General features: G+C 33.1%; 2 protein-coding genes across 2 annotated transcripts in view; both read left to right on the forward strand.

Moving 5' to 3' along the window:
* The window catches only part of RAD54B (RAD54 homolog B), a 97,055-nt gene that overhangs the window by 32,559 nt on the left and 45,832 nt on the right, over positions 1-18,664 (forward strand). The gene's annotated exons all lie outside the window — the stretch shown is intronic.
* FSBP (fibrinogen silencer binding protein) lies at positions 7,346-12,009 on the forward strand. Its single transcript, XM_047089020.1, has 2 exons — positions 7,346-7,719; positions 11,470-12,009. Exons 1-2 carry the CDS (start codon positions 7,346-7,348, stop codon positions 11,993-11,995), a joined length of 900 nt encoding a protein of 299 aa, XP_046944976.1. The 3' UTR covers positions 11,996-12,009.

The following is an 18,664-nucleotide window of genomic DNA, read 5'->3' on the forward strand; positions in this document are numbered from 1 at the left end:
AAATAAATAAACATTAAAAAAAAAAACCACATCAGTTCCAAAAGTATGTCAAAGTTAAGTAAATTTACTATGTCACAATTTCAATGTTAATATTATTAACATTGATTTCACACGGTCATTGTGTAAATTAAAAGGCAGCTCTAAATTTATGAATATCAACAAAATATTTTTTATTTTTGGAGAGAGAGCCTGAGCGGGGGAGAGGAGCAGAGGGGGAGAGAGGGAGAGAGAGAGAGAGAGAGAGAGAGAGAGAGAGAGAGAGAGAGGTAGAATCTTAAGCAGGCTCCAGGCTCAGTGCAGAGCCCAACACAGGGCTTGAACTCATGATTGTGAGATTAAGACCTAAACTGAGATCCAGTCGGATGCTTAACTGACTGAGCTACCCTGGCACCCAACAAGGTATTTTTCAAAAATTTTATAGCTTTTGCATGCAATTTGCATATCACTCTGAATTGCAATTAAAGTTTTCCATTGATTTATGTTGGAAAAATGTGTATGTCACTTACTGATTTGTATCATTATGAAAATTTTCACTTAAAAAAATTTTTTTTTAACGTTTATTTATTTTTGAGACAGAGAGAGACAGAGCATGAATGGGGGAGGGTCAGAGAGAGAGAGGGAGACACAGAATCCGAAACAGGCTCCAGGCTCTGAGCTGTCAGCACAGAGCCCGACGCTGGGCTTGAACTCACGGACTGCGAGATCATGACCTGAGCCGAAGTTGGCTGCCCAACCGACTGAGCCATCCAGGCGCCCCCAAAATTTTCACTTTAAACATAATTCTCTTACCTATCTAACCGGGTCACAGATACTTTTTTGTCAGAGCTTCAAATTTAGCTCATTCATATATAACTGTGATATTGGTAAGAAAATGTAAAGTATCATTTTTTCGTTTTTTATTATTGAATGTTTGGCAAGCATTCCTTTTGTTTCAAACAAATGTTGAATTGGAGTTCACAGTACTATAATTCTTTACAAAACTTTGTGACTCAACCAGTGAGCACTGGTGAAGAACAAAAAAACATCATTAAATGAAATGTGTTCTGTTTCTTTTTCTATAAACTGGCAGTGGTCATAGCAGTTGCATACATATTCCAAATGATTTTAACAACTATATTCAAGATAGTTTCCTTAGAGTCTGCTTATGAAAATCAAGTACAAAATTTTTATAGTATATCTGGAACAAAGTAATAAGTAAAACATTCATTAGTTTATTTATCTGTCATTAACTAATTATCTTTTAAAGTAAACTGTACACCCAACACGGGGCTTGAACTTACGACCCCAGGATCAAGAGTTGCATGCTCTATTGACTGAGCCAGCCAGACACCCCAAAACATTAGTTTTTTGTTTTAAAATTTCAATAAATCAGTTTTAACCTAACCTAAGAGAGCAATGATCGGTTGTGGTGGAACTTTTTTTTTCCATTTCTCACTGAAATTCTTCTTTTTACAGATATAGAAGATACACAAATATCTATGCCATGAATATTTGGTCATGAATTGATAGCATTTCTTATCAGTTTGGAAGTCCTTTGAGATAAGATGTGACCCAAATATTCATAGTAAAGTTTATCTTTTAATTGTACAACTCATTTAAATCTAAAGAAAAGTATTTGTATTTTAAAAATACTGAATCATTGAATCAGTGTGTTAGGTCTTGTATTCTGTAGACAATTGTTGTTTCCTTAATTAATCCTTTTAAAAATATATATTGTTTTTTGTTTTTTGGTTTTTTTGGTAATCTCTGCACTCAACATGGGGCTTGAGCTCATGACCCCAAGATCAAAAGTTGAATGCTCTTCTGACTGAGGCAGTCAGACACCCCTAAAAATATCTTTAAAAAAATTTTCCCGTAATGTTCTAAACAAAATTTCCATACCTGAAATAAAGTTTTTTTTCACCAGCTCTTCATCTAGAAATGGTTTTCCTTTTTTGTGCAAGAAACCAAGCCATTTTATGGCTGGCCAAAGTGACAAGCTCACACCTTGTTATATGTTATTTAAAAATGTTTCTGGATATTTAATTCTTTTTTTAGATGATTAAACTTCATTTTTGTTTGTTGAGAGGAAATTTCTTGTTAGATTTACTATGTATTTGTTGACAGTGTCACATAGTATTGTCTGGTTTGTAATCTAAAATTTTTTTACACAATGAACAGCTTATTTCTGTTCTCTTGTATCAAATTGTATTTAGTGTTTATTGTGAAATTTGTGATGTGCCTTAGTCCAGTCTTTATTCTTCATTGTTCCAGTGAGAGTACTAGCTTCTGCATGTCCACTTGATTCTGCATCAGTAGTGTATTTTCTTTTTATATTAAAAAATTTATCCATTCTTGTGGTGCCTGGGTGGCTCAGTTGGTTGAGCATCTGGCTTCAACTCAGGTCATGATCTCACGGTTTGTGGGTTCGAGCCCCGCACTGGGCTCTGTGCTGACAGCTCAGAGCCTGGAGCCTGTTTTGGATTCTGTGTCTCCCTCTCTCTCTGCTCCTCCCCTGCTTGTGCTCTGTCTGTTTCTGTCTCTCAAAAATAAACAAACATTAAAAAAAAAAAATTTTGTCCATTCTTAAATGTTTTTGGCTAGAAAGAGTTTAATTATAATGCAATTAAAACTGTAATAAATATTTCAGAACAGTAATCAATTACAGTTACACAGGATATCACTGTAATTTGTACTGTCTGCATAAAATATTCAAACAAGTCCATTAAATGTTACATCAGTGCATAGAAAAAAATCATTCAAACGTAATCAATTTGTTAAGGTTGAATACACTGGTGGAAGGGCCCTGGGTGGCTGAGTTGATAGAGCATGCGACTCTTGACCCTCAGGTTTGTGAGTTTAAGCCCTTTATTAGGTGTAGAGATTACTTTAAAAAAAAAAGAAAAGAAAGAAACATTGTCTACACTGGTGATGTGATTATGTGTAATGTCAAAGAAAAATTGTATTGGAAAACTAAAATAAGCAAGAAGACTTTACTCAAAACTATTGCAGTAGAGGGTAGAGATTGAATTGAATTCCCAACACAACAGGGATTTATAGCCAAGGGGCAGGATATAGAAGTGAGTGAATGAAAAATTACTGAGAGGAACTTGGTTAGGATCGGGGTGAAGGTATGAAGAATTTGGTTAGGTATCAAGAGTGGAGAGATTCTTGCCAAATCTGGGCCTGGCAGGCTGCCAAGGCCAAAGCGTAGTTGAGAAGAGGGCTCAGAGGAGCCTGACTAAAGTTTGGTCAAGGGGGTTGTTCTTGTCAGTAATGTTAGAAATAGTAGTATATGGGATCAAAAAGTTATGTAAAATGTAATCCTACCAAAACAGTAAAGTTGTATTTCATGGAAAAAATATGTTTCTTCAATTTAAATTTTTTAACTTTAAATTAAAATTCAATAAAATTTAAAATTCACTTTCTCTGTTCCATTAACAACATTTAAAATGCTCAGTAGCCACACATGATTCATGGCTACTGCTAAATAATCAGGCCAAGTAAGTTTGAAGATCTAATTGGTTTTATTAAAGAATTCATGCATTGGGCCCCACCTCCTCTAGCTAGTAGAGAGGCACTCCAAAGAGTTGTATAAAATGAAAGGTTTTTATAGAAGGAAGGAAGGAAGGAGGGTTAAGAAAGTTATTAGAGAAAGAAAAGGATTGACAAGGTTGTTTTCTAGGGGAGGGGTCTTACCATGCAGAGTATCTCATCTTTCTTTGAGGGAGAGAGGACCCAGATGACAGAGTCATTGGCACTGGTGGAAAGAAAAATTTCCTGACTGACTGGTTAAGGCTACATTTCTGGGGGGAGGTTGAAACTGCAGTTAAGTTTGGGTATTAAGCCCCAGTTTGGGAACTCAGTCAAAGTGATACCATTAGGGCCTGTGGTTTTCTTTTCTTAACATTACTGTATTGGACAGTGGAGTTCTAGACCTTTTGGGAGTACGTTTTCATACATGTGTTTATGCTTGCCTACATATTTTGTTCCTGTGTATATTTTTTCTGTATCTACAGTTATTTAGCTTTGGTTGTTTTTGGTAAACATAATGGGATTATATAGTATGTATTTTTCTTTTACTTGCTCATTTCACCTACCATATATTTTGGAGCTTATTCTGTGTCAATACATAAAAATCTGCCTCTTTTATTTTAGTGCTGCCTAGAGTTATGGATATATTCTAGTGATTAAAAAAAAATTTTTTTTTAATTTTATTTATTTTGAGAGAAAGGTGGGTGGGGAGGAGCAGAGAGAGAATTCCAGGTAGGCTCCATACTGTCAGGCACAGACCCTAATGTGGGGTCTAAACGCACGAACTGCAAGATCATGACCTGAGCCTAAATCAAGAGTTGGATGCTTTCCCAACTATGCCACCAGGCACCCCTATTCTAGTGATTTTAATTGTCCCCACCTGAAATGCCCTTAGATTGCTTCCAACAGTATACTATTACAGGGAATGGTTTATTCTTCCCTGTATTTGAATATTTTTTCTAAGATTCTGAGAAGTAAGATTACTGCAATTTTAGAAGGTTTTACACATGTGAAATATTAATACTCTCACACCGCCATCCAGAATGCTGTTTTACACTCCCATGATAGTACCAAAGAGAACCCTTTGCCCTGCACCATCGTCTATTTGACATTTTCAGTCTTTAAGAATTTTGCCAGTCTTGTGGATGAAAATTATTTTTAGTATACATTTTTTGAAATAATTTTATGAGATTTATTGATTTTTCATATTTTTATTAGTATTTCATTTTTTATTAAAAATTTTTAATGTTTGTTTATTTTTGAGAGAGTATGAGTGTGGAATGGTTAGAGAGAGGGGTAACAGAGGATCTGAAGAGGGCTCTGTGCTGACAGCAGGGAGCCCAATGTAGGGCTTGAACTCAAGAACCGAACCGTGAGATTATGACCTGAGCTGAAGTCGGACACTGTAACCGACTGAGCCACCCGGGTGCCCCAGCATTTCATTTTTTAATACATCGCCAGTTATTTCTTCTGAAATTAACTAAGTTTATTATCTAAAGACGGCATATATCCTGTATTCTTGGGTTTCCTTTGAGTTCCTTTGATCAGGTTGTTAGGTGGGTCAGTTTTTAGTTTGCATCTCTGTGGACAAATATCATTTGCATTTCTATTTTCTGCAATTTACTGAGCAATAAAACTGCCTAACGGCTATGTTAGGGAGGAATAAATATCTTCTGCCCTTTAGGTCTTTTTCACTGGACTAAGAATTAAATTGACAGGAGATAGATTAGCAGGAGAAAATCAAATTTAGTTTTATGCATACGGGGAATCCACACAGACATGAGATTTCAAAGACAGGGAATTTGAGACTTATATAACATCCTGAGCTAAGGAGGGGGTTTAGTGGTCTGGGGAAACAAAGAGGAGGAAGACCTTTAGCAGGAAGGTAAGAGTATATGTATGGAAAACAAAGGTTGCCCTGTTACTGTAGATACCTTTACTTAAGTAAGGAACAATCTGTTAGTAGCTTTTCTTCTTGGTACAGGTTCTCCTTTTCAATGTAAATTTAGGCAGTTGAGGGGGAGGTTAAGAGCTTTTCCTGAATCTGCTGAGTTTTGATTGCTTTTAAGTCAAAACAGTCTTCATCCAAAGTGGCCCATTTTTGGAGCAGCTTGCCCTTAGCCCCTATACTTGAATATGAAGGGAAACTAGGCTTTTTTTTTTTTTTTTTACCTTGTTTATGTTACATTGTTAAAATTGTTATGCATACATTTATTATGTTTTCTGACAGGGATTAGAAAGTACATTCTAAACTCCACCTGGTGGCCTTGCAAATGGCTAGACTAGCTGTTCACATTTGTTAAAAAACAACATTCAGTTGAATAAGTTTTGAAGGTCTTATTGATTTTATTCAATGATTTATGAATTAGCATCCCATTTAACAGACAGAAGAGAACTCTGAGGAACTATACAAAATGAATGACTTTCATAGGCAGAAGTGAGTGCGAACAAGGAAATTATCCTAGGAAAAAGTGGATTGGTTGTGTTCATTTTCCTTAAGGGTCTGGCAGGGGTCTGTCAGGCAGATTGCCTCACTAGTGCTGATCACATAGTTCTTGATTGGTTTAAAATCCCGTTTTTAGAAGAGCCAAAACTGTAATTAAGTTGCAATTAGGTGACATGGGACATAGCATAAGTGACTCTATTTTGAGCCTGAAGTCTCTCTCTCTTTCTCTCTTTTTTAATGTTTATTTGAGAGCCAGAGAGAGATACTGCAGGTGGGGGAGGGGCAGAGAGAGAGAATCCCAAGCAGGCTCTGAACTTCCAGTGCAGAGTCAGACTCAGGGCTTGATCCCACGAACCGTGGGATCATGACCTGAACTGAAATTAAATCGAGTGAGATGCTTAACTGTCTGAGCCACCCAAAGCGCCTCCTGGTGTCTCGTTTTTAAATAGTCCAAATTATATGAATATAGCTAAATAAAAATCCTACTCTGTAATAATAGCAAATGCCATTTTGTTGTGTGTGGTCTTCAGGCATGATTATTCTGTTCTCACTGTGAATGGTGTTTTTTACACATGATAAAGCAGGCTAGCATATTCACATACGTTACAGCTAGAATAATCCATTGCTTTAAACATATAATTTTTAAGTGTTTTTTAGATTTAATGTTCAACAAAAATTTTTTCATAAGTAACTGAAAAAAATGTAGTGGCTACTGTAGACTGTAAATGAAGGAGAAGCTTAGCTTTACTGTGAAGTCTGAGTCTGGGTGTAACCTAACTAGCTAGAGGATATGCAATTCCTGATTGACAGCAGGACCAGCATTATGCAGATTTTGTAAGAGAACAGCAGCTCAGAAAACAGTGATTAGGGGCTCTGTTAGGAATCACTACATTCATCACTCATCTTTAGTTTTTCATTTCCCTGTCTACTGGATTTGTAAACAAATAGCACAAAACAGTTCCTCTTTTGTTTTTATTAAAGTGGTACTGCAATGCAGTTTCAGTCTATCAGCTAGGCATACATGTGTGGAAATACGATATTCTCACTAAATTAGCTAATTTTTAGCTGTGTTCCCTGTTTATCTCTAGACCTTTGTGTATTAAATCCTATCTCGAGCTGTTCTCTTTATACACAAGTGTGTTTTGCTTGTGCCTTCCTGTCTTCTTCAGTGAGAAGCTTTATGTAGGTCAGGCTTGGCTTAAGCAGATTTCCTGAACCTGCGTCAGCTTAAGCTGGAGGAATTTTAATAAACCCTCCCCTGTAGGCGTGGGCCTAAATGAGGCTAGCCTAGTTAAGCCTGATCTTTTTCTGTTTGTGAAAAGAGCTGAGCAGAGCTGAAGGCTGCATGGTGGTTTCAGAAACTGCCTACTTAATTTGAAAAGAACAATGGTAGGAAAGGCTAGATCTTCCAATTTTACCTTATCTGAAAAGCTTGATTTGCTAAAGCTTGTGAAGCCATATGTTAAAATTCTCGAAGAACACACTAATAAACATTCAGTAATAGTGGAAAAGAATAGATGTTGGGATATCATAGCAGTAAACTATAATGCAATTGGAGTAGATCGCCCTCCTCGAACAGCCCAGGGCCTACGCACCCTTTACAAAAGGCTCAAAGAATATGCCAAACAGGAGCTATTGCAGCAAAAAGAGACCCAATCAGATTTTAAAAGCAATATTTCTGAGCCAACCAAGAAAGTTATGGAGATGATTCCCCAGATTTCCAGTTTTTGCCTGGTAAGAGACAGGAACCACATTCAAAGGTAAGCTTTATTTTATTTTCTTGTGGAAAATTATGGCGCCTCCTATCTATTGGGCTCTGGCTTAGTTGTGATAGAGATATGCATAGTAAGCATCCCCACTACGGGAGCAATGAATAGTGTCTTTGTTTTGCTTTCTTAAAAAAGAAAAGTGAGGCTATAAGGAATTTTTCTGCTGCATTTGATTTAAGCCACTTTTTATTGTCTTCCCCTCCCCCTTCCTTCTCTCTATAGTTTCTAAAAGTAAAGGTTAGGGAGTAATAAATGGGATGAAATTTGTAACATAACCTCATAAACTTTTTAAGCTTAAAATTTAAATTGCTAATTAGCTTCTGAGAGATATCTTTTTCTTATTTAAGATTATATTTCATTGGAATTTTCAATTTTATGTAAAGTTAGCAGTTTCAGGAGAAATGGAAGAACCCTTGTTTTTTAATGAATTATTACTGTCTACACTTAGTGAATATTAATTGAGCTAAAAGCCTAAAATAAAAAATTAAGTAAATTTATTAATGGCATGATTGTATATACTAAGACAGTTTAAATTATTTTCCAACATATTCAAAGTAAGAAAGATAAATACAAGGAGTTAATGCCTAATTAGGGATTCAGATTACTTAATAAAATTAAAAGTTTTTGTTGTTTTTGTTCATTAATGGTGTAGTTTCACTTTGATCTTGAATCATATAGGAAAGAAGGGTAAGCACTCCTATTTTGCAAAGATATAAACTATGAATTTTAATATATGAGTAAGCAACTAAGTTCTTACAGGGTTAGAAACAGTTGTTTGGTTACATTTATGGTCTGGGAATAACTGGGAATCTTCAAAACTGTTATCTTATTACTAATTCAAATTTTAACCCCTGACAAAAGATAAAAATGGCAGCTGCATTCTTCTGAACCATTTAGGGTTATTTAAACAAATTGTAAACTTGTGAGTTGAGGGACATTTCAAACAAAGATTTACAGTGCTTTCTTCTTGGTGGAAGAGTCATTATATAAGCTAAATTATTGATTACCTGTGAAATCCTTTTGAAGTTAGGAGAGAAACAGGGGAGAAAAACTTTTTAACCAAACTTGTTATTTTTATAATTTATTAGGGTAGTTTTTTTGAGACCAGCTTCTTATCATACACTGCTTATTTCTGGTAGATAACATAGTAAAAAAAAAAAAAATCAGGGGGAATCTGGAACTTGGATACACAGTGTATTAATTCATCAGTGCTTAAAATGTTCTCTGTGAAGAGAAATGATTAAATCCTAATTTGCTGGGTGTCCAAAAAACTCCACAGTAAGACTTTTATACTGTACTGCTTATTAACCACCCCCCTGCCCCCGCAAAGTGGCTTTTGTGTTACAGGTATAAAACTACCTTTTGGGTATTAAGTATAGGCTTTTGTAATTTGAAAACTACATATATAAACTGTAGTTTTAATTAGTGGTGTATTTTAAAAATACAGTGAGTATAGAAGAGAAGTAATATACAAGTATCTGTTTACATTATGACTATTTGTGAACATACAGTCAATCTTTTGGGATAACAACATTGCTCTGATAAATGAATTTGTTAATTTATACATTACAAAACCCACTATTTAAACAAGAACAACTTTTCATATTTTAAAGGGAAGAATTTGTTATTAGAAATAAGCCTTGTAAGTGCTTGTGTCAGTGTGCACATTGCCATTTTCTCTGTATTCGCATTTTTATTTAACATATTTGTATATTTAATGTGCTTTTACTTGATTTGACATCATCTTGAATCTTCATAATTCTCAGAAGTTTATAATCTATAATCTTAGTTATGCTTCAGTATAAAATATGCCTGTTAGTCTCACCAAACTCTCCCATTATTAATAAGGTAAATATTACTGCTTATATTTAACATATTTAAAGATATATACCCGTTTTGTAAGGCTACCTCTGTAACACATTGATATATATCTTTATTTTTACTTTTCTCTAATATCAGATTATATTTTGTGTTTTTGCAGTCTATTTGACCTTCAAAATTCATAAATTTTAGAAGTCCTTCTGCTTATAATATTTGTGACCTTCTCTAAAACATTTTTTATTTTTTACTTCGTTATGCTTACTTGTAATATTTCAATGAAAATGAATATTTCTGATAAAAGCATTTTAAAATTTACATGGGAGTGTAATGTCTGTATATAATAGTGGTTCTTATACTCCTTTATACATACTAATTTGGAATAGCAATTATGTGGGTTTTTAAAAGTTTCATTTTTGTCTGTAGTTTTAACCTTCCTCCTTGCTAGGTTTTAGAGTTAATAAAGAGAAGACTTACTACTTTGAATTACATTGATATTGTATTGTTTTACTTTTGAAAATCGTAAGATGACAAAAAGAATGAAAAGTAAGGTATTTATATAATCTACAAATTTTTCATAACATACTATATATTTTATTATTTCATTTGTATCTCTTAAATATCTGATAATTTCTGGCAATTTAATTTCATTAGTAAGTGACATATGGAGAGTTTTAATTTTGTTCCTCATGTTCTACTTGAACTTATTCCAGCATTTTAATCATCCATGTAGAGTGCATTCTTAACTATGTTACTTATTTATCATTTGGAAAGTGTTCTCTAAATCATGTTGAATGTAGTGTTTTTTTCATTAATGGTCCAATACTCCCTTTCCCCTCTATAACTTATTTTTAAGTTAGGCAGAAGCATAAATTAAAAAAAACCCAAGAAAAAAATTACATATTCTTAATCAGTAGCTTCATGTTACTCATGAAATTTGTTTGTTGAAAAAGTAGAATTTTTAGATACATTGTGTTTTATGTCATAACAAATATTGTTATGTCACAGTTTAAATTACGCTAAAACTAGTTTTCTCTGATAGAAGTGTGTATTTTATGAAAGTTACATGTAAATTTAACAGACTTTCAGTATATAGTAGATAAGCCATTTAAAAATACTTCATTAAAAATGCCTTTTGTTTAATCATTCAACATGTGATAAATACCTGCTAGGTTCCAAGTACAGTATTATGCTCTGCTGGGGATACAGTAGTGGATATGAAACCTTTCCCTGTGAACTTTATCTGACCAATGGTTGAAAGACTGAAAGGCCAACGGAGTCATGTGGTTTAGGATCTGTAAAGAATAAACACCATGGTATCTAAAATTGTATAGTTAGGATAACATTCTGATAGTTGGGTATACCCAAAGCCATACAAAAACTTGATTTTGTTTTTTTGTTTTTTTTGGACAGATATAGAAATCCTATAGGAGGACAGTACCTCCTATCTATGGTCTTCTATCCTAGAAATCATGGACCTTGGTGATTTTTAGATCAGCCCAGGAGAGCAGGAGCAGGGGATCTAGGGCTAAGGTGTGGGAATAGCAAGGCCCAAAGTGCGGTAAATGTCCCTTTATACCATTTAAGAACGTCGGGCTTGTGGGAACATGTGGTATCTCTTTGAGAGCATTAAGAAAGGCCTTTCTTTTTTATTTACCTCATTGGCCTTAGGTAGTATTTGCAATTTTTTGTCCTTTTAAGAGCTTGATTTTAAAGTTAAGGATGCAGTGAGAGCTGTATGTATATATTATTGAAATTTTAAATTTAGTCATTTTAAATTTCAAGGATTAAATTTTTTTGTTTCACAATTTTCTTTATAGCTCTAAAGCTTGACAATTTGATGTATACTAATTATGAAATGATGCTATAAATATGCTCTTGTCTTCATTTGATTTACATTTAATGCTTTTTTGTGTGCTGTAGTGCAAACTTGGATGAGGAAGCACAGGCTGGTACGAGTTCACTACAGGTAATGTTGGATCACCATCCAGTTGCTATTACAGTGGAGGTGAAGCAAGAAGAAGACATTAAGCCCCCTCCTCCACTGGTTTTAAATTCTCAACAGAGTGATATTTTAGAGCAAAGAGAAGACCATGAATTAGTACATGTTATGGAAAGATCTTTGTCGCCGTCACTTTCCTCTGTTGACATGAGAATGACCTCGTCTCCATCTTCTATCCCAAGGAGAGATGATTTTTTTCGGCATGAGCGTGGAGAACACTTTAGGTCACAGTTAGGGTATGACCCTCAGGTTCTGCAAATGCTGAAAGAAGAGCATCAGATAATTTTAGAAAATCAAAAAAATTTTGGATTGTACGTTCAGGAGAAGAGGGATGGATTGAAAAGAAGGCAGCAGCTAGAGGAAGAGCTGCTAAGAGCAAAAATTGAAGTGGAGAAGTTGAAAGCAGTTCGCTTACGGCATGATCTGCCTGAATGTAATAGTCTCTAATATTTTTTTTTAATCTTGCAATTTGATAATTTTAATTTTGGCCAAATTACTTTCATTTGGTAATATCCTAAGCAGGATACATATACTCTTAAAAAGTGTTGTTAGTCTCAATTGTGAAAAAGCCTTTTTTTTTTGACATTATCCAATTATTTAATTTTCTTTTGAGATATATTAAAACGTATGCATTGGTTGGCATGGTTGCATATTTTTTGTCTTCAGTTTTTTTTCTAAGAAGTTTAATTGATGGCCTTACAAAAGATGTCTTATTTTGATCATTAAAATAGAACATACATGAAAAAGATATACAAACGTATTCTTTCAAAGTTCTGAGTCTTCAGCATTTTAAATTAGAGCTTTGAAAGCTGTAGTTCAAGGTTTTTAAGTCCGTCTAATTTAGAAACAGTACAGGCCTGATAAGAGAAGCTTGTCTGTATGACATTGATTTTTATGCTTTCCTGTGTTTTGAAGAAGTGATAGAATTTTAGAGAGGGAAGGTATTTGGAAATCACTTTTTTCCACCTCTTCAGTTTAGAGATATGAAACTGAGGTCCATTGGAGAACTCAGTGACTTGATGTAACAGAGCTGTTTATGGCAGAGCAAGGACCAGCATTCAGTTTTCATTTCTCTGTAGGTTTCTCCCCTGCTACTCCATAGAAGTAAAAATCCACTAAAATATATTCCATATGAAAAAATTATAGAAGTATTTATTTCATTAAAATTGCTTTTAAAGATTCATAGGTTATGAAATCAGGGGACTTCTATCAGTTACCCCTAGCCTTCTTCCCTTTTTTGTCCAGCAAAATAAGATTGTTCTCTGTCTGGACTTATTATATATTTTGGCTATAAGATTTAATGTCGTAATCATTTTTCATATCTTATTCTGAAAAAGATTTATTTCACAGTAAAAAAGTTAATGAACAAAATTAAAATTTTACATAGAAATAGCAAAAAATAGTTATGATTTAATATATATTATTGTAAATACTGCTTTTTTGGAATTTACAGAAATAAAATCCCAATTCTGAAAGCACATTTTAAATTTAAGTGAAATTTTTAATATGTATATTTTTGCTGGTGCTTTGTTGAGGAAGGATTTTTAAGCCAATCTTTAGAAATGGGTAGGTGGAATTTCAGTATTTCATTACAGCGGAAAAAGGATGTTTAAGTCAGAATGAACAACATGGGAAAAGGTTTAGAGAATGGGGAGAAGTGAATCAGGGAATACAAGCACAGTGGTAGGCCAGGTGATTTTAAGTGGATACAGAGAGGGCCAATTAGGACTTAGTTACCTAGACTAGGATTAAATGAATAGCTACTATTAGCTCCAGCAAAATTTTTACATGCAGTACTCCAGAAATCTGCATTTTTATGTGAAGATTTTCAACTTAAAAATGTTTGCAAATAATTCAAAATGTTTTAAAAACTACATAGACAAAACATGTGAGTGGGCCTCATTCGGCCACTGGGCTTCCAGTTTGTTGCCTTTGGAGTAGAGTAATGGTTCACCAAGAGTAGCGTTGACCAGCAACATCGCCACCACTTGAGAACTTTGTTAGAAATGTAAATCCATTTCCTTTTGAATCAGAAACTCTGGAGGTGAATCCGGAAATCTGTTATAATAAACCCTCTAGAGATTCTGATGGAAGCTAAAGTTTGAGAACCACTAGAACAGAGTATTTGGAATTTAGCTTGATGCCTAAATCATACTAGATTCTCAAAAAAATTTTGCTGAAAAGAGGAGGTGGGTGAAGGTGAATTGAGGGACATTAGTTTGGAAGTTGATTGGTGCCAGATTATGGATGACACTGAATGCTGTTTTTAAATAATCACAGTTGAATGTACAATAATAAGTAGTCATTGAACGTTTTTAATTAGAGGGATATAAATTAGATATCTGAGTTAGCATTATAATAGCATTTGTGGGTTGGGCATTTAGTGAGAGGAAATTAAATCCAGAATTTAGGTTATGGCTATTGAAATAGAATTAAAAAAACCTCTCCTGGTACTATTTTAGTTTGTAGATTGCTTAATTTCATCAGCATTTTATGTCTGCTATTAGAGTTAAATATTTTATTATGAAAATGCCTTGCATGTATAATATGATACCTCTTTTCAGTACTTCCATCTTTATGCTGTGATTTTTCTTTAAGTCTAAACTGGACTCAAGAGATTAGAATCTTATAATTCTAATTTAATGTTTTTACAATATAATTTTAATAAATACATCCTTGAAGTAGTTTTAACTTTTTGAAATTATTGGAAGCATATTACCATATGTAATGTAATTCATATTATAATCTTAGCATGCTGCTACTCAGAATTGATGTTAATGTTCAATTTGAATGTTGACTTTGTGCAGCCAGATCAGTTTTCCAGACTCTGCTCTGTGCAACATTAAATTTGTGAGATGTTTTCTAGGAGAGTTTTGTGTGTGGTTAGGTTCTAAAATCACTGTGGTAGGTAACAAATTAATATACAAAATTGCCCTTGAAAGTTTTTTTGCTGCCTGTAATAGTCTTCTACAGTCATATTTTCCTTCAGCATTGTTCAGGATTGTTGTTTCTTTGGTTGTGTCAGGTGACAGACTCCTTAGAATTTAGGGACTGCATAGAAGAAAAAACTTTATTTTTATATACATTTAAACACCAGAATTGTACTCATTGCAGTGAGTTTACTGCAGCATTTTTCTGAGTCAATCTTGTTTAATTGTAATTTGCAAAAATTTAAATGCCATGAACTTTACCTACGAAATGTAATGCTGAAAAACATAGGTAAGAGTGATTTTATTTTTAAAATGTAGACTTGATTCTGTAAAAGCATATTAAATTTGAAAAATAAGCTAAGTCAAAATATCCTTTCATTGAGTATATTAGTAATTTGGATAACAGGTTATTTTTGCCACCTTTGTATCTTATCCACATGAACTTAAACGATACATTGTTACTTTTACAACTTGATTTTTCTAAACTAGGTATGATTTATAATGGCATCCTGAAAAACTTAAAGCTCTTTTCATTTCTAAAAATACCATTAGATTTCTTAAAAATTTCAAATTAAGTACTTGGCTTTTTTTGTATGAGACATTGAGTGTTATTTCATTTTTGAAAGATTTCATTCTACCCTGTTGCATCTTTATTTATGTGAAAATGTTTAGACTATGAATTATTTCCATGTGCCTTCTTTTAGAGTAATGTCAAATTTTAAATAGACATGTAAATAATTTAGAATGTGACATTGTATTTAATATATACTGTAGATGATGGTAGTTAAATGCTTTGTTAATACATATCTTTTAAATACAGGGTGATACATTGTACTGATTTGTGTACTCTTTATGTGTCATAAGACAAAGAATTCAGTACTACTGAGATAAAATTTTTTGGATGGGGCGCAATTGAAATACATTTATTTAAATAATTGTGTTTATAGTGGATACTAAATGTACCATGTCTAAATGTCATAATATATTTTTTTTAGATGTTAAGATCCACAAATTCTCAAAATCAGTTAAGTATTTGATGGTGAATTTGATTGTAAATATGTAAAAATAATTAGATGAAATATGGTTGTAATACTTAAATACACAAAAGTGAGTTCTTAAGACATACAATCTAATTAAATGTTAACATTCATATTAAATGTTTGCATATGATTTTGAGAAATTGACTCCGTATATTTTTATATATTTTTTAAATTGATTAAAACTAGTAGGTATAATTTGAATTTATATCATTTTTAGTGTTCAGTTGCTTCATAAGTAGTGGAAAGCCATATAAATTAAAATAAAATTACCACCCAAAGTTAGCCCCAAAATTTAAATTAAAAGAAATATATCATTAGACTTACACTTTGTTAGTAGATCTTTAATGTCTTAAAATTATGTGTGAATTCACCTCCTTAAAAAGATTAAGAAACTCTTCAAATAGGAAAAGTTAATAGCATTTTGCAGTAAACCTTTATATGCCTGCCACCTAAATTCTGCGATTATTGTTTTGCCGTATTTGCTTTATCGTGTATCCATCCATCAGTTCATTTTTAAAAATAAAACGATGGGGTGCCTGGGTGGCTCAGTTGTTTAAGTGTCCAACTCTTTTCAGCTCAGGTCATGATCTCACAGTTCATGAGATTGAGCCCTGTGTCGACTCTGCGCTGATAGCGCTGAACCTACTTGGGATTCTCTCCCTCTCTTTCTGCCCCTCTCCCACTGGCTCATACTTGCGCTCCCTCCCTCTCTGTCTCAAAATAAATAACCTTAAAAAAAGATGTTAAAAAATTATAAAATAAAACAGCTATTTAAAATGTTGGAGAATTATTTAGAATACTTTCCCATTAAACAATTAAGCATAAGTATTGTGAAATGGAATTCAATATTTGTGTGTGTGTGTGTGTGTGTGTGTGTTTTGGGTAAGATTTGCAAACAGTGAAATATACAAGTTTTAAATGATGAGTTTTGACAGGTGACACCACCTGTGTAGCTTATATCCCTATCAAGATTTAGAACATTATTCTCACCCCAGAAAGTTCTCTCCTCCCCTTTCCTGATCAGTCCCTTGGCACATCAGGCAATTGTTCTAATTTTTCAAAAATCATAGATAAGTTTTGCTTGTTCTAGAACTTTATATAATTGGACTCATATACTATGTTCCCTTTGTTTCTTGCACCTATCTTAATGTTTTTAATATTCGTGTTCATTCATCCTCTTATCAGTAGCTCATTACTTTTTGTTGTTGAGTAGTATTCCATTGTAGAAGTATATGTCAGTTTGTGTATCCATTATTTTTTGATGGACTTTTGGCCTATTTCCAGATTTTGGCTATTATGTATAAAGATTCTGAGTATTGTATAAATTTCTAGTAGACATGATGCTGGATTAGGGAAGACCTATATGTTTTAAGTTTTTAAGAAACTGCCAGACCTTTTCCCAAAGTGATTGTATCATCTTACACTTTCATCAATAGTATATGGGTTTCTTTTTTTTTTTTTTAATTTTTTTGCATGCTCAATGATTGGAATGTCAGAGTTGAAATTCGTAACTTATATTTAGATGAATTTAAAATGCTGAGCAGAAAAATGCTGAGCATGTAGTTTTGATATCTGGGAATATTGTAGTTTTATTTAAGTTTTTTTTTTTTCTATTTTAGCCTCTACTGCATATATGCTTTGATAAGAGTATTGAGAAATGTGATGAAATGTATAGTCCCTGTCATGCTCATAAAGTATTCTGAAAATGATATTTAATGCAAAGAAATATCTTCTGGGTTTATTTTATACATAATGATATTTAGATGATATTAAATCTCTCTTATTAAAGAAAACTGGATGATTACTGGTTCGGAGGAACTTGTATATTAATGATTGTAAATTTTTTAGTGTAATAAAACTGTTTCAAACCTTAAATTTATATTGCAGTTCTATGTTAATTATATTAAAAATTCTGGTAGGTTTTGGTAATTTTAAAACTCAAAAAATATAATCTGGGAGAGTATTTATATTCTTTGTTGAATTTGATTGTATGAGACATTTTAAATTTCATTTGCTCTATTGAAACTGTATTTGGAATTTTTGAAAGCAAAGGAAGAATATTAGAGACTTGGGTATATGAAATGTATAACTAAGCCATCCAACTATAGAGTAACTGTGCTTAGGAATCATTTAGATGATAATGTTCACTATCAATATTAAAATGACAATATCTCCCTCTTCCTCTTTTATCAAAGCATGGTTTTAAGCATCATGCTTACCTTGTGAATCTGGCTTATAGGCATTCAAGTCTTTTGTTTATGCAACTGTTTTTGGTCTTGATTTGTAAAGTACATTACTGGGTCAAGGGGGAAATAGATCAGATCAAGTTTAGAAATAAAAATTATAGTTAGAGTGGAATTGTTGGGGGTGATTAGTCTGGAACATAGCAAATTAGTATTTTATGTATTACAAATAGTCTAGATGTAGGAGGTTATGTTCCTTATGTGTTTAATTCCCAATATCTTTATTCTTCTTTTTGGAATTTCTCTCTTTCCTGCCTTAATGACCTTTATTTAAAATGGGACTAAATGGGAAAGGGACAAAGACAAGATGATGATGATGGTAGTTAATAGGTAGTATGTATTACATGTCAAGTACTGTTCTAAGTGTTTTACATATGTTAGCTAATCTAATGCCCACAAAAAAATCTGTGAGGTAGGTACTAGTATTACATTCATTTACAGATTCATGAACTGGCATAGAATGGGAAATAGCTTGTCCAGGGTCTCAAAATTCAGACCCCATCAGATTGGTTCATACTCTTGTCTTCCTTCTACTGTTCTGCAAAAGAAAGGGTATATCTGAGAATCTTCTGATATTTCGAAGTTAATTATAAGTAATTTCTGAATTCTCAGTTTATTATCTATTCATTTTTTTCTTGGTGCAGTAAGGGTCTTGGACACAAGTCAACTCTTTAGGCTCTGGGAATACAACAGGGTATTTGATTTGGATGAAGACATACTTTTTTCACCTTTGTTTTACTGCAATCCTGTGGAATCACATTTTCTTGGATAATGTAATAAAAGATAAGAGCAAGTTTAAAAAATGCAGAATGGTATTATTAGTCTTTCATTCAATGTACATTGACTACTACTGGTAGAAATAATACAAAAACAAAACTAAAATTGCACACCACAAAATTTTTT

This window comes from Lynx rufus, unplaced genomic scaffold (assembly GCF_022079265.1).
Source record: "Lynx rufus isolate CCGP_SWC_20201006 ecotype Redwood Valley unplaced genomic scaffold, mLynRuf1.p SCAF_26, whole genome shotgun sequence".
Lineage (NCBI taxonomy): Eukaryota > Metazoa > Chordata > Mammalia > Carnivora > Felidae > Lynx > Lynx rufus.

What these genes read in the sequence shown, in the direction of transcription:
- FSBP (XM_047089020.1), top strand. Translation starts at nt 7,346, where the DNA reads ATGGTAGGAAAGGCTAGATCTTCCAATTTTACCTTATCTGAAAAGCTT. An exon ending in GACAGGAACCACATTCAAAG is followed by an intron (nt 7,720 to 11,469) that starts GTAAGCTTTATT and finishes TGTGTGCTGTAG; the next exon opens with TGCAAACTTGGATGAGGAAG.